The following is a 20380-nucleotide window of genomic DNA, read 5'->3' as shown; positions in this document are numbered from 1 at the left end:
GCCCCTGCCCCGCAGCCAGGCCGGGCAGTGCAGGGGGCGTTTATATTACCATTTATAAATAGAAAAATAAACCTCTCAAGCAGGGCGGGTTAGCGGTTAGCGCGGTTAGAGCCGGGGCGCCTATGGCACGCACCCCACTCCGGCCACCGTGGGCACTGAGCTGCACCGGGACGGGGGACAGCGTGGGGGACAGAGGGAGAGACCAGATTTGGGGGACAGGCAGGAGCTGTGCCAGGTGCTCGGGGTTGGGGGGGGTGGGATTCAATCCTCTGGGCTGGATTTGGCCCGTGGGGCAAAGTCTGGTGGTACCCAACCTTGGCTTGAAAGTCCCGGCCGCGGTGGTTAATAGAGCAATAAATACAGGGGATGGGGTGTGGGGGGGTTTGGGGATGCAGCCAGGACCTGGCAGCACTTTGGGGGGGGCTCCAGGATACAGGAAGGGGCCACCCCATCATCACACCCTCCATAGAGACCCCATCCCCACCACCCCATGGGTGCCGCTGTCCCCGTTCCCTGGGTGCCAGCGGACCCCCCCCCCCCTCCTTTTCCAGTGTACGGCGTGGTCTGCAGTGCGGCGACTTGGGGGGCTGGGGACCCCTATACCTGCAGCGCCTCGTGGCCCAGCATGCCTCCGGCCAGCCGGTAAAGCAGGCGTGAGTACCAGTGCATGCCAGCCTCCGGTGCTGTGCCGTTGCCCGTCTCGGCACGGCCGGGCAGCAGCGAGAGGAACCCATGGAAGAGGCGAAGGGGCGCGAAGGCGCGGTGAGCCCAGCGATGGCTCTCCAGGACGGCGTAGCAGGATGCCAGCACCCCATTGACCAACAAGGTCCCGTGAGAGGTGAGGGGGGCAAAGACCCCCACCCCATCCTCCCGCGAGACCCGCAGCACCCGCGTGGGGCGCAGCCCCTGCCCGCCGGCCCCATGGGCCAGCACCGCATCGCCGGGGCGCACGCGGCGGGCGAAGACGGGCAGGAAGGCGGTTGTGCCGTTGGCCGTGCCGCGAGCCGTGAAGACGAGGTGGGATGGCGTGAGGAGCAGCCGGCGCGCAGGGCTGGCCGTCTCGATGGCCACGAAGGAGGCGCGTTGACTCAAGTCGCGGTCGAGGAAGAGCAGCACCTCGGTGGGGACCAAGCGCCCGCCCGGCTCGGCGCCCAGCACCCAGTCTCCCCGGCGCAGGTCAGCCAAGCCCCGGCGCTCGCCGCTCTGCAGCGTGACGGTGGCGTGGCCAGGGAAGCAGCCGCCGGTGCGAATGGCCAAGGAGTTATCTGAGCGGATGGATGAAGCCGTGGGTTCCCCGTTCCCACCAGGCACCCCTCATCCAGGGGGGACACAGCCCCTGGCAGCGATGCCCCCAGAACAAAGCGGGTATTTTCTGAAGCCCCCCCCGGTTCCTGCGTGGCTCTGGGGACGTTGGGCGCTGCAGGGCCCCTTTGTCCGCCCCGCACTGACGCGCTTTGTTTGGCACTGGGCACGGTGACATTTACGGCCACTTTCACTTTCTGTCAATTGTCACTTCGGGGCCGGACACGGAGGCTGTGGCCGGAGCGGCCGCGGGGCTGGGGGTCACGGGCTGCGCTGTGGCCGGAGCAGCTCAGCACCCTTCGCCGCGCGCTGTAAGATTTGCTCTACAGGGGCAAAATTTGGGGGAGGAAAGGTGGGGTTTCTTTGGCTGGAAAAGCCGGAGGGAGCTGGGCTGGGGCCAGGCATGGGCTGAGCCCGTGGGGCTGGAGCCGGGACGGATCCCACGTGGACCCGGGATGCCAAGAAGGGGCTTGGCACGGTTGGGCTTGATTATCTCAAAGGTCTTTTCCATCCTAGTGATGCTACTCGTGGCCATGAACCAGGACGTGTCACCCCCCCCACCGCGGTGACAACCCTCTCCGTGCGGTACCTGCTTTGACTGAGACGTGGATGTGCGCCTTGGATTCGTAGTAGACCCAGTCGAAGCCGGCCTCGACGGCCAGGCGTGCCAGCATGCCGTACTTGTGGCGGTCACGGTCCGAGGTGGTGATGTCCAGCGCGCGGCCCTCGTAGTGCAGCGAATCGGGGAGGTGATGCCCGTCCTCGTCCCAGCCCTCCGTCACCCGCAGCTTCACGCCCGGCCACATGTTCATCACCGCGATGGCCAACGAGTTCACCCTCTCCTTGCAGCGCTGCCAGGGGGGGGGAAGGAGGCGGAAAACACACCGACACCAGCGTCACCGCGGTGCCCATCCCGGGGGTCCCGCACGCACAGGGATGTACAAACGGATACCTGTGTGGGGCATGGAAGGAGCGTGAAGGGGCCACTGAATGGAGTAGATTGGGGTCCCCCCCAGGCAGCCAAGCTGCCCCCTCCCTGCCTGGGTGCAGGTTGAACATTAACGTGCCCCGCGGGAGCTGCTCCCCGGCGTGGGCAGCCAGGCAGAATGGGGACCGGGATGGGGTCACCTTCCCCATGGCTGTGGCCGTGACTGATTAACCCACGGCGGGGGGGCTGTGGGGCAGAGGTGGGGGTGCAGCTGAGCCTGAAACTGCCCCAAGTCCTGGGAGGGCACTGGGGGCTGTGGGGGTGGCACAAGGGGGTCCAGGACTCCAGTGCCCAGAGCTGAGGGCAATGAGGGGGTCTTTCTCCTCATCAGCACCCCCACACCGATGTGGGGTGCAGGGCCTGGGGGGGCACAGGGAGGGGCTGGGACTCCATTGCTCAGAGCCAAGGGTGACAGTGGCGGGGGGGGGGGTCCTGGGCGGCTCTGGGATCCCTCTTCCCATCAGCACCCAGCACCGATGTGGGGTCCAGGCTGGGGGGGGGGCACAGGGGGGTCCTGGGCTCCAGTGCCCAGAGCTAAGGGTGATGATGGGGGGCTCCCGGGGGGCTCTGGGTCCCTCTCCTCCTCCTCATCTCAGTACCAACATGGGGTGCAGGACTCAGAGCCCCCCCCCGGTCCCCCTCAATGCGGTCTCAGCATCACCTCCTCACCCCGGTGCCCCCTCCCCGGTGACCCCCGTTCCCCCGTATAACAAAGCGGCTCCCGGGGCCGCGGAGGCGGGGGTGGCCGTTCCCGGGAGTCGGGGCGGGGGGGGGTGCAGCAGCGGCGGGGGGGCAGGAATGCGCCTGGCTCGGCCCGGCCCGGCCACAATGGGCTCCTTCCATCCCGGCGCTGACCTCAGGCCCCGGGAATGCCGGCCCGGCCACAAAGAGCCCTTTCAGCCGCCCGCACCCCGGCCCCGCCGGGCCCCGCCGCCCCGGCCCCGCCGCCCCGGTTCGCAGCCGCCGCCGCCTGGACCACTTGCAGCATCCCCCGTTGCCATGGCGACCGCGGAGTCGCCCCTCGCCATGGCAACCGTGAGCATCCCGGCGGGGCAGCCCTGGCTCCCGCCACCCCAAATCCGCCCTCCACCCCCCGCTCCGGTACCAGACCCGCCCCACCGGCACGGGCCCGGAGGGAACGGAGCCGCCGGTGCCCCCGGTGCATCCCGAGCAGCCCCCTCCCCGTTAATCCCGGACGGCGGCGGCTGCTCAGCGCCCTGCTCAGAGCCATCGCTCCGGGGCTGCCGCCAAGGACCGGGGAACGGCGGCGGGGACCGGGGCGAGGCACGGGGCTCCCCTGGGAGGGTCTGTGAGCACCGGAAGGAGTCCGGTGCCCCCCGGGAGTATCCGTGACCCCCGAGAAGCGTCGTTGCCCACCGGGATAGGGTCCGTGCCCATCGGGGAAGGGTCCGCGCTCACCGGGAGGGGTCCGCACCCACCGGGAGGGTTCAATGCGCCCCGGGAAAGGGTCGGTGTCCCCCGCCAAGGGTCCGTGCCCACCGGGCGGGGTCGATGCCCCCCCGGGAGGGGTCCTTGAGCCCCGGGGAAGCGTCCGTGCCCCCCCGAGAAGGGTCGGTGCCCCTCGGGAGGGGTCTCTACCCCACGGAGAAGAGTCGGTGCCCCCCGTGCAAGGTCGCCCCTCTCCCGCCAGCCCCCCTCCCCCCCATCCCGCCCCCGGGAGCGAGGCCGGGCGGGTCGCAGCCCCCACCTCGGTCATGAGCCGATCCGCCCCCGTGTTCTCCTCGTCCTTGAAGATGATGTCGGGGTTGTAGTTGGGCACCAGGTCCCTGAAGCGCTCCGAGCCCCGCAGGACCTTCCCCTCCGCCTTCCCGCTCGCCCCCAGCGTCTGCTCGGGCACGTTGGGCACGAACTGCTTGTAGAGCAGCGGCGAGAGCTGCTGCCGCCGCCCCCCCGGTCGCCGCCGCCCCCCCGGGCCCCGGCCCGGCCCGCAGCCCAGCACCGGGGCGGCCAACAGGCAAACGGCGAGCAGCCCGAGGGCGAGCGGGCTCCACCGGGGCATCGCGGCCACCGGGTCCCGCTGCCTCCGTGGGTCCCGCTCAGTCACCGGCGGCGGGGGCGGCCGGGGCGGGCATGGTCCCGGTGCGGCGGCCCCGGGGCTCTTAGACCGTGGCGGGGCCAGGGGGTCGGGGCCGTTTCCCTCTCACCTCCGCGGCCCCGGAGCCGCTGCGGGACCCCCGAGGCACCCACCCGCGTACCCTCTCCCCGCCGGTGCCGCCACTCACAGGGAAAGCGGCAACCGGGCACCGGGACGGCCCCTCCGAAGCCGGCTCCGGTAACCCCTCGGGTCCCGGCCCCGGGGCTCCCCGACCCTCGAGGAAAAAAAGCCCTCCTGCCGCCGCCTCCCGGTACGGGGCACCGGCACCGGGCACTGGCACCGGGCACCTGTCTTCTGGAGCTGCCTCCGCCCCGGACACCGGAACCGGGCACCGGACACTCGGCTCCTGGCTCTGCCCCTGCACCGGACACCGGACACCGGCACCGGACACTGCCCCCGCACCGGACACCGGGCACTGGAACCGGACACTCGGCTCCTGGAGCTGCCCCCGCCCCGGGACTCGATTCTGCCTCCCCTCTCCGGTCTGAACCCGGTACCGGCTCCTTTCCCTGCTCCAAGCACCGCGCCCCGGTACCGGGATCCCCCTTATCCCAGCCCTAACACCGCGCTTTTGCTCCCGGGTCCTCTCCTGTCACCGCCTTTTGGCAACGGGGACCCCCCCCCCCCTCTGCCGGTGCCTCTTCTCCCACCGCTGCCCCGGCACCGTAGGATACCGGGACGCCTAACGGTATCCTAACGCTTCACTGCCGGTACCGGCACCTGCTCCGTCCCCGGCACAGCCCGGCTCCGGGACTCCTTCCCGGCGCTGTCCCGGTCCTCCCTGCTCCGTTCGACGCTCGGTACCGATACCCCGTAGCAGCACCCGCTCCCGCCCGGCCGCCGGTACCGGCTGCCCCGGGTGCCGGTGTGCCCCGTGCGCCGCCCGCAGCCGCCCCGGCCGAGCTGCCCCCCCCGCCCCGGCTCCAGCCCCGCCTCGGACCCGGCCCCCGGGAGCGGCGGCAGCGGCGGACACAGCCCCCGGGGCCGCCCCCCCCTCGCTGCCCGGCCCCCCCAGCCCCGCCGGGACCGGGGCACCCCGGGACTGCGACACCCCGGGACCGGGGCACCCCGGGACTGCGACACCCCGGGACCGGGGCACCCCGGGACTGCGACACCCCGGGACCGCGACACCCCGGGACCGCGACACCCCGGGACAGGGGCGCCCATGGGATCACAGCACCCCGGGACTGGGACATCCCGGGACAGGGACACCCATGGGATCAGGGCACCCCGGGACTGGGACATCCCGGGACAGGGGCACCCATGGGATCAGGGCACCCCGGGACTGGGACATCCCGGGACAGGGGCACCCATGGGATCACGGCACCCCGGGACTGGGACATCCCGGGACAGGGGCACCCATGGGATCACGGCACCCCGGGACTGAGACATCCCAGGACAGGGGCTCCCATGGGATTAGGGCACCCCAGGACTGGGACATCCCGGGACAGGGGCGCCCATGGGATCAGGGCACCCCAGGACTGGGACATCCCGGAACAAGGGCGCCCATGGGATCAGGGCACCCCAGGTCTGGTCTCCCTTGAGGACAGGGGCACCCATGGGATCAGGGCACCTCGGGTCTGGTCTCCCTTGGGGACAGGGGCACCCATGGGATCAGGGCACCCCAGGACTGGTCTCCCTTGGGGACAGGGGCACCCATGGGATCAGGGCACGCTGTCACCGGGCTCCCCCCAAGCTGGAGCCTTTCCCTCACCCCCAGCACCCTCTCTGAAGCACAAAAGGGTGCTGAGGGTCCCAGCTGGGGCAGGAGGCAGCAGAGGGGCGCCCCAGGACTGGGAGTGGATTGGAGGGACCCAGTCCCCCCTCAGCACCCACGCCCCCCCCCCCCCAGCAGCCCCAGTGCCAGCTCGGGGTGACTGGGAGGGGAGCGGGTCACGGGGAAATCGCGGGCACCCGATGGCCTCATTTCCTGCAATATAAACCAGGTTTCCTGCGCTTCCTGCTTGGCCCCGGCCATTGCGGGGGGGCGGGGGGGGGCCTGGGCCCCCCACCCTCCACCATGTGTGGGGGGCAGCCTGGCAGGGCCCCAGCTGGGGCAGGATGGGGGGGGGAGCTGCTTCACAGGGCAGTTTCCGCTCCAGCCCCATGAACCCCCCCCATCCCCAGGAGCACAGGGGATGGACCCCCCCACTCTGTGCCACTTGCTGGGGGCAGCTCAGCTTCCCCCCCCCCCCCAGCCCCTCAAAGCAGCCCAGTGCCCCCCAACACCCTCAGGGTCCCCCAACTTCAGCCCCTCCTGGCTGAGTCTCCTTAGCCCCCGCCAGGATGAGGGTTAATTATGGCCCCCCAGGGAGAGGGGAAGGAGAGGGGGGGCAGCCCCTGGCACCCCCCCACCAGGCCCTGTCCTGGGGGAGTATAAACCCCCTGATTTGGGTATTTTTATATTAAAAAAAAGGACTGTTTATTGCTCTGAACGAATCCAATGGTAACAGAGACCCCACAGACTCATCACACCGAGCTGCGGGCTCTGGGCGGGGGGGGCTGACCCTCAGCATCCCAGCACCCCCTGAGCCCCCCAGCAGCTCCAGGGTGACAGGAGGACACAGTGAGGAGTGACTGCGGGCAGAGGGGGGGGTCGGGGGGGGCCCCACTTTAGTGTCAGGCCATCCTTGGGGGTGGATGTCTACAATCCATCCGCACCCCAGGGAATATCTGCAGGGCTTGGAGGTAGGGGGGGGGTCCCTGCTGCTCTTGCATGAGGTATTTCAATGGGGAGGGGGGGGTTGCAGCCAGCGCAGCCCCCAGGGGACCCGGGGGGGGCACAACAGGGGCACGGCTCGAGGCCAAGGCTCAGTAGCGCAACAGCTTGAGATGGACCCACGGCAGAGGGGCAAAGAACTCGCACCCCACCGCGGGGTTTTTGGGGGGGCTCCAATGTCCCTGAAGCCCCCCCAAAGGTGGCTCTGTGGCTGGTAGCCCCATCCTGGGGGCACCATGGATGGGGAGGGATGTGTCCCCCCCTCTCTGTCCCCAAGCCCTAGCAGGGCTGGCAGCGCGTCACGGGCAGCGGCAGCTTGTGCAGACCTGGGGAGAGGGAGAGTGTGAGCGGGGGGGGGACACATGAGACACCCCAGCACCCATCCCTGAATCCCTGTCCTCACCCAAGGCGCGGATGAGCTCAGCCTGGACAGCCCAGGAGAAGCGTTTCACCAGGCAGAGCGTGGTGAGCCCCGCGAAGCCCATGTTGTAGAGGAAGACGATGTAGAAGTTCCCCAGCCAGTTGAAGCGGCCAAAATCCCCCAGGAGGTCGAAACGGGTGATCCCTGGATGGGGGGGGGAGCTGGTCAGGATCCCCCAAGTCCTGAAGAGACCCCAGCCTTGGGGAGACCCCAGCCCCAGGGTCCCCTTGGTCCCCCCTTGGAGCTCACCGAGCGTCCTGGAGAAGACGGGGAGCGCTGAGCTGAGCACCAGCAAGGAGACGCAGTTCCCGATGATCTGGGGGGAGCAAGGAGCATTTATTGGGGGGGTCTTTCCCCCACCCCGAGCTGGGGAAGGGGCTCCCCTGGGTGCAGGAGACCCAGCAGGACCCTGCATGCAGCCGGGGATGCGCTGGAGGCAGCAAGAGGGGGAGGACGTGTGGGGACATCACCGAGTGCAAAGGGACTCGCGCTGCGGGGATGGAGGGGGTTCCTGCACCCCAAAAGATGGGGGGGACACGTGGGGACATGGCAGAATGCACAGGGGTATGTGCTGTGGGGACAGAGGGTCCTACACCCCTAAAGAAGGGGGGACACCACACTGCATGGGGGACATGCTGCGGGGATGGGGGTTCCCGCACCCCAAAAGAAGGTATGTGTCGGGACATCAGAATACACAGGGACTCACGCTGTGGGGACAGAGGATTCTGCACCCCAAAAGGGGGTCCAGGACCCCCTGCAGCCCCATCCTGGCACTCTCACCTTGGTGAGGGGGGTGTCGCGCCGCTCGGGGAGCAGGCGGGTGAAAAGGGGGGAGCTGTAGAAGCCCACGACGGAGGAAAGCATCAGGTAGCTGCGAGGGGCGTTAAGGAGGACAACGGGGTGGGGTGGCCTTGGGGACACACTGGGGACAAGAGGGGCTGCCGGAAGGATACAAGATGAGGACGACCTGCAGGGCAGCTCCAAAGGAACCGAAGATGGAGAAAGAGACCTGGCCTAGGGATGCATCCTGCCGGGGGAAGAGGAGGCACATTGCGGGGAGCGGTCCCCACACCAGCGTGGGACATGGCTCCTCGCTGTCCCCTGTCCCCCCTCAGCCGGTACCTGGATGCCCCGCGGCATCGCAGCGTCATCCAACAGCAGCTCCAAGACATGGAAGCAGACGATGAGCACAGAGATGCCCTGCGGGGAGAAGGGGGGCAGTGAGGGTGGCTGTTGGACAGAGGTGAACCCCAACTTCCCCCAGAGCCCGAGGCCACTCACCGTCAGCGCCAGGAGGCCCAGCATGGCCAGCGGGTAGCCCAGGTTCCTCTGCCATGGCGACGCTCGGTGCCGCAGCTCTGCCAGGGGGGAACACGTGCGATGAGGGGGGAGCACGAGCCCCCAGCACAGGGCAGGAGATAGAGGAGGGGTGCTGGGTTACAGCCCCCACCCTATGTCACACCCATCCTCCTTCCATGGGGCACAGGAGAACCAAACTGGAGGGAACCCTTACCCAGCTTCCGCCTCTCGCTCTGGATGCTGAAGAACTGCTCCCGCAGCAGCTCTACGTTCACGTTCAGCCAGCAGGAAGCTTTGCCTGCCAAGGAGGAGGAGACGCCGAGGGGCTCGTGGGGGGGCTGTGGGGCAGAGAGGTCCCCAGTCCTCCCCGAGCCCTCGGCGCCAGCCAGCAGCCGTGCTGGGCACCCACCTGAGGAGATCCTGCGGAACACAGCGGCTTCCTCCAGCCTCGTGCAGCTCAACTGCTCATCCAGGTCTTCCAGGAGCTGCGGGTGGGCAAGGAGCCCGTGAGCAGCTGGGGGGTGGGGGGGGGATGAAAGGCACCCATGCCCAGGGTGGGACACCGGGCAGCCCTAGAGACAGCGCATCCCCAGGCTGGGAGAGTGGGATGGGGCGGACACCTTACCCGGGGCTTCACCAGCAGCTTCCCGGTGACGGTGAACATGGTGGAGAGGCCGAAGGGCGTGCACACTGCGGCAGGAGCAGAGGCTGAGCAGGGGGGGCCCAGCATCCTACCCCTCCCTGCACCCCCAGAAAGATCCTGGATAGGGGTGGGGGGGCTCAGCCCTGCACCGCGACCCCTCCGGACCCCAGAACTGTTTGTAGGATGCAGCCTCTGCTCCCGGCCAGGGACCTCAGGGGACTCCCACCCGGCACAGGAGAGGCCACCGGGGCTGCGGCACAGCAGGGGAACATCCCATAACTTACAGAGCAGAAGCAGGACGCCAAAGAGCGAGATGCAAGAGTAGAGGTAGGGCAGGTAGTACTCCCAGAGGTCTGTGGGGGACGGCAGGGTAAGGCCAGCGGAACCAGGCATCCCTTCTTCCCTTCGGCATGGCCTGATCCTGCCCTGCCAGAGCTGGGAGAGCCCCGGCACGGCCCAGCAGCACTCACCGTAGAGCGACTGGCGGCTGGCGGCGTCGTTGCCGACCATGGCGGAGGCCACCCAGACCATGCCCAGCACCAGCAGCGTCAGCAGCAACAGCACCACCGACGTCTCGTACACCCGGGCCATGATGCCCTGCAGAAGGGGGGGGTCAGGAGAAGCTGGGGATGAAGGGGGACAGGGGGGACACCCACACGGCCACCTACCTTCTTGGACCCCGCAAAGCCCTCTGACTCGGTGAAGAAGTAGGCGAAAGGCATGAGGAAGACGAGGGAGAGATTGGAGAAGAGGAAAACCAAGTTCCAGAGGCCTGAAGGAGGGGACGGCATGGGGTGAGCTCCCAGGGGGGCACACCCTGACCCACACCCCTCAAGGTGCACCGCGGCCACCCCACAGACCCACCGTGCACGAGGGAGCCATTCAGCCACTGGATGTAGTAATTCTGGGGGAAGGAGAGCAGCACTTCGTTGCTGATGATGGAGAAGGGCAGCAGGAGCACGGCGCCCAGCGCCACGGCCAGGGTGAAGGTGCACAGCCCCAGCCTGCGTGGAGGACCAGCATCAGCTCCACATCCGGACCCCCGAAGCCATCGCAGCCCCCAGGGTCACCGGTGCCCAAGGTTGGGGACAGCTGGCGTCCCGAGCACAGGGAGCGGAAGCGCCAGCATCCCGCAAGCAGGGAGCAGGATGGGCAAGAACTTACGCAATCCTGTTGACAGCAGCATCCTCATCATCGTGAACTGGGGGAGGGGGGGAAGAAACAAAAACCAATGGGCTGGGGGAAGTAGCACTGCCAGGGCATCGCCCCCTCCTCACTCCCAGACCTCCCTGTGCTCCAAGTGGTGTGGGAATGCTCCCAGGCGGTTGGGGCTCTGTTCCCCTCTCGTGGCAGCCCAGGAGATGCCACAGCAACCAGGGCTGTGGCAGGATCGGGACCCCCCCTCCTCCGGAGGTAAAAAGCAATGAGGCAGTGAGCACTGGGGAGGGGAACGTGGCTCCCAATGGCTGCGCAGCCCCCGCAGCCGCTGCCCTCCTACCTGCTGCGAAGTCTGTGTGCTTCTTGAAGTGGGTTATGACGAAGTGGCAGAGGATGTAGAGGCTGGCGAAGAGCAGGGCACAAATCTGCAGGCAGAGGAACACGGGCAGCGCAGGCACAGCCCGAGGGCAGCACTCCCACCCAGCCCCAGGTTCTTCCAGCTCCACCTTATTTGTTTTTCCACTCCTGGCCCTGGTTAACACCCCACACGTGTGCTCAGCCCTATCTGTGCATGGGGGCTGCACTCATGGGTGCTCACAAGCTGCCAAAGCAACCAGGCCAGGGGTGTCCCGGGGGGCTGAGACCACCAGGAGAGCCTGCCTGCCTCCTCTGGGTCAGCCTGTACTGGCAGAGCTGGGGGTCTGACTCCATGGGATGTCTCGGCTCTGCCCGAGTCCGCAGCCCTCGCTCTACTGGCACCAGCGCCCAGCAAAGCAGTGGGAACAGCCTTGAGCCAAGGCCAGCTGCGGCATCCCTCCCACCCTGCCGGCACGCCGAGGTCCAGCGGAGCAGACGATGTTCAAGGAACACTGTGACCTTTCATCCCGCTGGGTACGCGGCAGGATGGGGAAAGGTCGCCCGAACCCGCCACCTTGGCACAGGCTGCGTGGAGCAGCCACACCTCCCTCACGCCTGGCCAGGGGAGATGGGGGTTCCCGGGATCTGCTGAGTGGGGTGGAGGGAATCCAGGGAGCCAACCCCTCCCGGGGGCCCTCTAAGGATGGAGGAGCACAGCAGGTCCTCCCATTCCTGCTTCTGCCCAAGGAAGGGTCTCAGGCTGCAAGTCCCCTCCTGCCTCGGGCTGTACCCCACAACCCAAAGCTCTGCCTGGCTGAGTGACCCCCAACACCTCTGTACTCAGGGAAACCAGGCTGAGCCCGCTCCACGCTGGCCGTGCTGAGCCAGGAGCTCCTGCATGGGCTGTGGCTCCCCAGGATGGGTCAGGGTGGAGGACTGGGGAGCCACAGCCCAGAGATGCCAGACTCCAGCCACTCGCCTCTCCCCACAGACACCAAATCAGGCTGTGGCAAAGTGGTCCTGGCACTACCGGTCACAGCCCGCTTGTCACCCTGGACACGGCACCCCTGATCCAGGCTGCCCAGCGAAGTGGGGGCTGCCCCATCCCTGGAGGGGTTCCAGGCCAGGTTGGATGGACCTTGGAGCCCCTGAGCCAGTGGGAGGTGTCCCTGCTCATGGCAGGGGGGGACTGGATGGGCTTTGAGGTCCTTTCCAACCCCACACACCCCAGGATTCTATGATTCGGTGTCAGGACCAGGATGACGGTGCCAATGCCCTCCCCGCGGCAGTGGGTGCCCTGTTGGGCAGAGCAGGACCAGAAAAGCAGACCCAGCTGCCTCCCTCTGTGGCAGCCACGATTTGGAGGGGTCTGCGGGGCCCCTTCCCGCTGACACCGGGTGCCTGGAGGCAGGGACAGAGCCGGGAGCCCGGCCCGGGTCTGGTCTGGCTTCAGCATCCCCACCCCGAGGGGCTCCCGTTGGGGCAGGCGGGGCCGCAGCTCTGCTACGGGGGACCCCGGTGCTGGGGCGGGGGGGAGCGGCGGGGCCAGGCCCGGCAGAGGGGTCGCAGCCCGGGCTCACCCCATTATCTACGGGGCGCACGGCACCCCGCCGGGCTCTGGCACCGATAACGGCCGGGCGTGGGGCACCGCGCTGCCGCGGGGGAGCCCTGCCCTTCAGGGGGGCTGCGGGCTCCCAGCCTGGACCCTCGTCTCCCCCGCCGCTCCCCCCGGGTCTCCTTTACTCCCCCCCTCCCCTCCTCCCCGCCGAGCTCCGGTACTCACGATGCACTCGCGGACCCGCTCGTGGAAGAGCTGCTCCCGCAGGGCCAGCGCGTCCTGCTCCGCGGGGGCCATGCTGCGGCCAGCATGGCCGGGCCGGGGTCCCAGCGGGCCGGGAGCGAGCGGGGACGGGGACCGGTACCGCGGAGCCGCTACAACCGGTACCTCCGGCCGGTGCAGGCGGCAGCGCAGGCGGCCCCGCCCCTCTCGCTACTTTGTGTCCGCGGCGGCACGGAGTGAATGGGGGCCCCGCCCCTCGCTACATTGTATCCACGTTCCTCGTCTCCCATTGGCTCCGGCGTTGAATGAGGCGCGGCTGATTGGCCGAGGGCGGCGCGTTCCCATTGGCTGAGGGCGGAGCCGCGCGCCCGCCCCTCCCTCCCAGGGGGCAGCGGTCCCAGCGCTGCCTCGGGATTAGGAGCGAGGATGGGATTAATGCGGGGACGGGGGTTAATCCCCGCGGGGCTGAGCGGGGCCTGAAATAGTGCGGGGGGCACCCAGAGGGGCAGGGGCCCCTGGGGGGCTGCAGCATCCCCAGCAGGGCAGCAGAAGGCAGGGTCCCCCCAGACCTGGAGCACCCAGGCAGCTCATGAGGGGTGCAGGAGGGGAAGCAGCACCCAGATGCAGCTTTGTAGAAGGACTCAGCAGGGCAGCAGAAGGCAGGGTCCCCCCAGACCTGGAGCACCCAGGCAGCTCATGAGGGGTGCAGGAGGGGAAGCAGCACCCAGATGCAGCTTTCTAGAGGGACTCATCAGGGCAGCAGAACCCAGGGTCCCCCCCCCAGCACCCCAAAGGCAGGTCAGAGAGGGACACCCAGTGGTGCAGTGGCCCCCAGGGGGCTGCAGCACCTCAAATGCAAGTCAGGGAGTGAGCCAGGAGAGCAGCAGCACCCAGGGTCCCCTGGCAGAACCCCCACCACGTAGCACCCAGGGAAGAGGGGCACCTTCCTCCCAGGGAGGAATGGAAGGGCTGGCCAAGGCCAGCTCGGAGCAAGAGCGCTGCCATCCCAGCCATGTCACTGGGCACGGACAATAGGGACAGTCTGTTCCCGTGGGAGGGGGCCAGGCGGCCGCAGCAAAAGCGGGCGCTGACACAGAGGGTTTGTATCCAACACAAGAGGCAGCTTCTCTTAAAGCCTTTTATTCACAGACATCATAGACACATGGAAAACCGACGAGATCACATCAGAGAGAGAGCAGGAGCCCAGCCAGGGCAGCGCAGCGGATCCCTCCAGCCAGGCCCACAGAAATCCCACCCAGTGCATGAAGAGCTGAAGTGTTTGAAGCAGACATTTTGTGGACACGCTACAGCGACACGAGGAGCTCAGCATTTAGTATTCCTCTCCTTCCTCTTCACCCTCCCCTTCCACGGAATCCACCCCCACCTCCTCGTAATCCTTCTCCAGAGCAGCCATGTCCTCCCGCGCCTCCGAGAACTCCCCCTCCTCCATGCCCTCCCCCACGTACCAGTGCACGAACGCCCGCTTGGCGTACATCAGGTCAAACTTGTGGTCCAGGCGGGCCCAGGCCTCGGCGATGGCTGTGGTGTTGCTCAGCATGCACACCGCGCGCTGCACCTTGGCCAGGTCCCCCCCGGGCACCACCGTGGGCGGTTGGTAGTTGATGCCCACCTTGAAACCAGTAGGGCACCAGTCCACAAACTGGATGGAGCGCTTGGTTTTGATGGTGGCGATGGCGGCGTTGACATCCTTGGGCACCACGTCCCCACGGTACAGCAGGCAGCACGCCATGTACTTGCCGTGCCGCGGGTCGCATTTCACCATCTGGTTGGCCGGCTCGAAGCAGGCGTTGGTGATCTCGGCCACCGACAGCTGCTCGTGGTAAGCCTTCTCGGCAGAGATCACCGGGGCGTAGGTGGCCAGCGGGAAGTGGATGCGCGGGTACGGCACCAGGTTGGTCTGGAACTCCGTCAGGTCGACGTTCAGGGCCCCGTCGAAGCGCAGCGAGGCCGTGATGGATGACACAATCTGGCTGATGAGGCGGTTGAGGTTGGTGTAGGTGGGCCTTTCGATGTCCAGGTTGCGGCGGCAGATGTCGTAGATGGCCTCGTTGTCCACCATGAAGGCGCAGTCGGAGTGCTCCAGGGTGGTGTGGGTGGTGAGGATGGAGTTGTAGGGCTCCACCACGGCCGTGGACACCTGCGGGGCCGGGTAGATGGAGAACTCCAGCTTGGACTTCTTGCCATAGTCGACCGAGAGGCGCTCCATGAGCAGCGAGGTGAAGCCGGAGCCGGTGCCACCCCCGAAGCTGTGGAAGACCAGGAAGCCCTGCAGCCCCGTGCACTGGTCAGCCTGGAAGGAGGGAAAAGAAAACGCAAACGATCCATCAGGAATTGAAACTGGAGCTGCTGCCGAGTTGCCTGAGAAGGCCAATATTCCTCCAAGATCTCCAGGCTTTGGTGATTCTGGTCCTGGTGACACAGGCAGGGGCAGGACCTGTCCAACCACCCAAGCTATGCTTTCAGCTCAGGTACCCTGGGAATCGTCACAACTGGTCTTCATATAAAGGGTCCCTTCCCGCAGGGATTGGGAGGCACCTAGCTCATTCCTGCTGTGAGGAAGCTGGCACTTATCCAGCCCAGCAGGCATCACACTCCCCTGCCAGAGCATGAGCTGGCCCCGCAGGAGTTAAACACTCTGCACAGCTCATAAGCAGTTCATCAAGAAGGATCAGAGTCCAGATCATGGAGAAACCTTACATGACCCTAAAAAAAAAAATGGGTCAAATAAGGCTTTCCCAAGAGCAGAGTCAAGCCAGCCCCCTCTAAACCTCATCCCGCCCCCAGGATGCGGATCCTGGGCTTGCAGCTGCTGCAGGTTTACAGGGCTCTGAGGATGTAGATTCAGCCCACAGGGATCGGAAGGGGCTGATCCTGATCTTGACTCACAAGATCCAGACCCCACAGGGAGCCCAGCCTGGTGCCGAGTGCAAGACGCCAAGAAGCATGGAGGGCATCCAGGCTCTGGAGGCACAGCCTGGCTCCTCCTTGCCACCCAGGTCCCACCAGAGGGTCCCCCTCGGCTGCGGTGGCACCGGCCCTGCCTAGGGTTTGCACCCACCAGCTTGCGGATGCGGTCGAGGACCAGGTCGATGATCTCCTTGCCGATGGTGTAGTGCCCACGGGCGTAGTTGTTGGCTGCATCCTCCTTGCCTGTGATCAGCTGCTCAGGGTGGAAGAGCTGCCGATACGTCCCAGTGCGCACTTCGTCTGCGGGGAGAGCCCAGGAGCCCTTTCAGCACCCCGGAAACACTGGGAACCCCATTAGCCCCCAGCACCCCATCAACACTGGGAGCCCCATCAGCCCCCCATTACCCCATCAGCACTGGGAGCCCCATTAGCACAGGAACCCAATTAGCCCCCAGCTACACTCAGAGCCCCATCAGCCCCCATTAACCCCTGCCACCCCGCAGCCCCCCCATGCTCACCGATCACCGTGGGCTCCAGGTCCACGAAGACAGCCCGCGGCACGTGCTTGCCAGCGCCGGTCTCGCTGAAGAAGGTGTTGAAGGAGTCATCTCCTCCACCGATGGTCTTGTCGCTGGGCATCTGCCCGTCGGGCTGGATGCCGTGCTCCAGGCAGTACAGCTCCCAGCAGGCGTTCCCGATCTGCACGCCCGCTTGGCCCACATGGATGGAGATGCACTCGCGCTGTGGGGGGACACGGAGGGGGTCAGGCTTGGCTGGGGGCAGCCCCCACCTCAACAATGGTTACGCCTGGGCTGCGAGCAGCAGCCAGCACTGCGCGACCCCGAAGTCTTGGCTGAACAGCATGGGGGGACCCCAGGATTTGAGCCCCCGCACTGTGAGGGTGGCAGGGAGGGGGGCACATGTTTGGGTCCAGCCCTGGGGGGGGGGGGGGGCATCTTGGGGTCCCACACACACTCCGCATCGCCCTCCATCATTCCCAAATGGCGCTCAGGGAGGACATTTTACAGCCCAGCCGCACACGCAGGGTGAGGCGTCACCGCAGGAGGAGGAAGAGGAGGAGGAGGAAGCAGAGGGCGCAGCGGCGGGGAAGTGACTGTGCCAGCATGGGTGATGGCGGTGCCCTCCCCCTCATAGGGTCCCTCTGTCCTCCACCATTCCAGCACATTCCAACCGCACCCTGTGCCGCAGCACCTGCTCCCACGCATTCCTCCCGCCGGGGATGGGAGCTCATGTGGGGCCCCCCCAAAGCCATAGAGGGGGATAAACCCCGTGGGGTGGGTGTCAGGAGGGTGGGGGGCACTGGGGGTGCCCAAAGTTGGGGGTCTCAGGGTTGGGTTTGGGGGTTCAGGGCTGGATTTGGGGGGAGCTGGAAGTGCAGGGGTGCGTGAGGTTGGGGGTTCAGAGCAGGATTTGAGAGCTCAAAGATAGATTTGGAGGTTCAAGACTGGATCTGGGGGCTCAGGGCAGAGCAGTGCCTGAGGTGAGGGGGCTCAGGGCTGGATCTGGGGGCTCAGGGCAGGGGGTGCATGAGGTGGGGGGGCTCAGGGCTGGATGTGGGGGTTCAGGGTAGAGGGGTGCATGAGGTGGGGGTGCTAAGGGCTGGATGTGGGGGCTCAGGGCACAGGGGTGTATGAGGTTGGGGGGTCAAGACTGGATCTGGGGGCTCAGGGCTGGATCTGAAGGCTCAGGGCAGAGGGGTGCCTGAGGTGGGGGAGCTCAGGGCTGGATGTGGGGGCTCAGGGCACGGGGATGCATTCGGGGCGGGGGGGGGGGGCTCAGGGCTGCATTCGGGGGGTTCTGGTGCTGCAGGGTGGGGGTTGGGCGCTGCCCCCGCCCCTCCACCACCACTTTCCCGCGCGCGGGAACAGTAACGGTCGGCGCTGGGCGGTCCCGGCGGGACAGACAGAGCGCCGCCCCCACCGGGGAAGGAGGGGGGGGCGACACGGGAGCACGTGCTGCCCCCCCCAGACACGCTGTGACCCCCCCAAATACACCTCCCCGGCAAGGCTGACACCCCCAGCTCATGCTCTGCCCACCCCCCACGTACCCCCATTTCTCTCTCTCTCTCTCTCCCCCCCTCTAACCCCTTACCCCTCTCATCCCTATTCCCTCCCCACAGGTCTCGGCTCCCTCAACTCCTCTCCCACCTCCCACTCCTTTTTCCCCAACAGTCCCCCCCCATCTCCAACCTCTCCCATTTTGCAGCCCCCCCCCCCAGCTCCAATCCCCCACTTCCTCCCATCCTCTGCCCCCCCATTTTGCAGCCTCTATTTCCCCCCATCCTCCGCACTCCTCAGCTCCAGTCCCCCCCATTTCGTATCCCCCCATTCTCCAGCCCCCCCATTTCGCATCCCCCCATTTCCTCCCATTCTCCACCCCCTCAGCTCCAGCCCCCCCATTTCGCATCCCCCCATTTCCTCCCATTCTCCATCCCCCTCAGCTCCAGTCCCCCCCATTTCGCATCCCCCCATCTCCACCCATTCTCCATCCCCCTCAGCTCCAGTCCCCCCCATTTCGCATCCCCCCATTTCCACCCATTCTCCACCCCCCTCAGCTCCAGCCCCCCCTATTTTGCAGCCCCCCCATCCTCCACCCCCCCTCAGCTCCAGCCCCCCCTATTTTGCAGCCCCCCCATCCTCCACCCCCCCCTCAGCTCCAGCCCCCCCATCCTCCACCCTCCCCCTCAGCTCCATCTCCCCCTCAATCTGCACCCCCCCCCCCCATTTCCTCCCCCCCTCACCATGGCTGCGACTCGGTTACTCGTCCCGACAGATAAGGAATCGACGCAAGTACCAGTCCACCGCCCCCCGGGCGCCCCCCCTTTATACAAACCGGAGGGGCGGGCCCCCCCCATCCCACCCCCGCCCCACATCCCCATTGGCCTCCGCACCAGCCCATCCCTGCCCCCCCCTCGTGATTGGCTGCCACCAGTGGGGCGCCCCCTCCCTTCCCCCCCCCCAACATTGCGGGGCTTTTGGGGGGGGGGTTGGGGTGCAGCTTGCTCTTGGGGTTTCAGAAGCCCCCCACCCCAATGCCAAGAGGAGGTACAGGGGATGAGCCCCCCCCTCCGTGATGCTCAGCCCCCCCTCACAATGCGTTTGCCAGAGGGGGGGGCACAGCCACTCCCCCCCCGCCTGCCCCTCCCTCCCGGTGCGGCTTCGCTGCAGAGGAAAACTGCGACATGTTGGGGGGGGGGGAAATGCACGTGCTGCCACCCCTCCCTCAAATCCCCCCCCCCCTCCGCTGCCGGTAATCGGCTTCTAAAGCCGGACCCCCCCCCCCCCCGCCGTCCACCCCCCGGTCCATCTGCACCGCCCGCCCCCCCCCCCCCGTCCATCTGCACCCCAACATCTCCCCCGCAGCACACCCCCCCTGCCCCATCTACACCCCAGGGTGTGTGTCCCCCCCCCACGAGCCCCCTCCCTCTCCTCTGCACCCCAAGGGCCCCTCCCAGCCCATCCTGCAGCATGGGGAGCCCCCCAGCGCCCCCCATCCGTCCTCAGGAGCCCCTCCCTAGCACTGCCTGCATCCCCCCCCCAGCTCTATCTGCACCCCAACCCCCTCCCCAGCACCCCCCGCCCATCTGCACCCCAGAGCCCCCTTCCTACCGCCCCCCAGCTCATCTTCACCCTAAGAGCCACCCCCCCAGCCCAGCTGCAGCCTGGGGAGCCCCCACTTTTGGCATCTCCCCACCCCATCTGCACCCCCCAAGCACCCCCAGCCCATCTGTACACTATGCCCCCCCCCAGTCTGTAGGTTGCCCCCCCCCCCCCCCCCGATCCCTGCCTAGATGGGGGGGGCTCTGTGTCCCTGCACTCCACTGAATGTGCACTGGGGAGGGTGCGGTCCCCCCACTCCCCACAGTGAGCTTTGTCTCAGCCACATCCGCAGCACTGGGCTCGCATTGTCCTCTGTGACCCCCCCCAAAAACCTGTGGGACCCCCCCTTTGCCCCCTCAGATAGAACAGGGGATGCGTTGGGTCTTGCCATGGTGTGTTGGGGTCCCATTGTGCCCCCCCAGTCCCCTTGCTGGGTGCTGCTCCCTGCCTGACTGTGAGGCCATGAGGTGCCCAGCCCCGGGGGGGGGCGGGGGGGGGCAGGTCAGCCCCCCCCTTCTAATCCCCGAAGCTCTTTGCTCCCCATAATCCACCTGCCTCTTGTGCCAAGAGCTTTGTGGCCAACGAAGAGGTCCCTTTGGCACCATACACTGCCATGCACTGCCGGGGCCCCCTCTGACCCCACCCGGGCCCCCACACACACCGGGGGGGGTGGACCCCAAAGCTTTGGCCATCCCAGGGCTGGCGCAGCAGCCGCCGCCGCAGCTGCAATGCGGCCGGTGACGTGGCCGCCCGCCATTTGCCTCGCCCGGACGCCACATGGCCGCCACGGCGCCTCCGCTCCCGCCGGGATGTGGGACATTCCACCAGGATGGGGTTCGATCCCACCAGGATGGGGGTTCGCTCCTACTGGGATGGGGGTTCATTCCCACTAGAATGGGGGTTCACTCCTAAGGGGATGGGGTTTGATCCCATCAATATGGGGGTCACTCCTATCAGGGTGGGGGTCATTCCTGATGGAACAAGGGTTCATCCCACCAGGATGGAGCGTTGCTCTTGCTGAGATGGGGTTCGCTCCCACTGGGATGGGG

General features: G+C 67.2%; 3 protein-coding genes across 3 annotated transcripts; all 3 read right to left on the bottom strand.

The window, feature by feature from the left end:
- Window positions 1-399: 399 nt before the first annotated feature.
- On the bottom strand, window positions 400-4588 carry DHH (desert hedgehog signaling molecule). Its single transcript, XM_054051468.1, has 3 exons — window positions 3999-4588; window positions 1892-2153; window positions 400-1265 (listed from the first exon to the last, which is right to left on the bottom strand). Exons 1-3 carry the CDS (start codon window positions 4308-4310, stop codon window positions 598-600), a joined length of 1242 nt encoding a protein of 413 aa, XP_053907443.1. The 5' UTR covers window positions 4311-4588; the 3' UTR covers window positions 400-597.
- A 2446-nt stretch (window positions 4589-7034) lies between these two features.
- On the bottom strand, window positions 7035-13005 carry LMBR1L (limb development membrane protein 1 like). The gene is made up of 17 exons (XM_054051466.1): window positions 12787-13005; window positions 10987-11071; window positions 10653-10689; window positions 10353-10492; window positions 10157-10260; window positions 9959-10085; window positions 9773-9841; window positions 9471-9535; window positions 9255-9330; window positions 9060-9143; window positions 8828-8904; window positions 8669-8746; window positions 8500-8573; window positions 8327-8417; window positions 7796-7862; window positions 7529-7690; window positions 7035-7451 (listed from the first exon to the last, which is right to left on the bottom strand). Exons 1-17 carry the CDS (start codon window positions 12856-12858, stop codon window positions 7405-7407), a joined length of 1455 nt encoding a protein of 484 aa, XP_053907441.1. The 5' UTR covers window positions 12859-13005; the 3' UTR covers window positions 7035-7404.
- A 902-nt stretch (window positions 13006-13907) lies between these two features.
- TUBA1B (tubulin alpha 1b) lies at window positions 13908-18558 on the bottom strand. Its single transcript, XM_054051467.1, has 4 exons — window positions 18473-18558; window positions 16230-16452; window positions 15863-16011; window positions 13908-15094 (listed from the first exon to the last, which is right to left on the bottom strand). The coding sequence occupies exons 1-4, from the start codon at window positions 18473-18475 to the stop codon at window positions 14114-14116; spliced, it is 1356 nt and encodes a 451-aa protein (XP_053907442.1). The 5' UTR covers window positions 18476-18558; the 3' UTR covers window positions 13908-14113.
- Between the last annotated feature and the right edge of the window lie 1822 nt (window positions 18559-20380).

The sequence above is a fragment of the Cuculus canorus genome, chromosome 29, assembly GCF_017976375.1.
Source record: "Cuculus canorus isolate bCucCan1 chromosome 29, bCucCan1.pri, whole genome shotgun sequence".
NCBI classification, from domain to species: Eukaryota; Metazoa; Chordata; class Aves; order Cuculiformes; family Cuculidae; genus Cuculus; species Cuculus canorus.
This window is presented reverse-complemented; position numbering and strand designations above follow the sequence as displayed.

Coding starts and splice junctions, on each gene's coding strand:
- DHH (XM_054051468.1), bottom strand. CDS start 4,310: ATGCCCCGGTGGAGCCCGCTCGCCCTCGGGCTGCTCGCCGTTTGCCTG. Junction 2,154..3,998: donor CGGATCGGCTCATGACCGAG/GTGGGGGCTGCG, acceptor CCCCCCTGGCAG/CGCTGCAAGGAGAGGGTGAA. Junction 1,266..1,891: donor CCACGTCTCAGTCAAAGCAG/GTACCGCACGGA, acceptor CCATCCGCTCAG/ATAACTCCTTGGCCATTCGC.
- LMBR1L (XM_054051466.1), bottom strand. CDS start 12,858: ATGGCCCCCGCGGAGCAGGACGCGCTGGCCCTGCGGGAGCAGCTCTTC. Junction 10,261..10,352: donor GAATGGCTCCCTCGTGCACG/GTGGGTCTGTGG, acceptor CCCCTCCTTCAG/GCCTCTGGAACTTGGTTTTC. Junction 9,842..9,958: donor CAGCCGCCAGTCGCTCTACG/GTGAGTGCTGCT, acceptor CGTCCCCCACAG/ACCTCTGGGAGTACTACCTG.
- TUBA1B (XM_054051467.1), bottom strand. Junction 16,012..16,229: donor CCTGGAGCCCACGGTGATCG/GTGAGCATGGGG, acceptor CTCTCCCCGCAG/ACGAAGTGCGCACTGGGACG. Junction 15,095..15,862: donor TCGACCGCATCCGCAAGCTG/GTGGGTGCAAAC, acceptor CCCTCCTTCCAG/GCTGACCAGTGCACGGGGCT.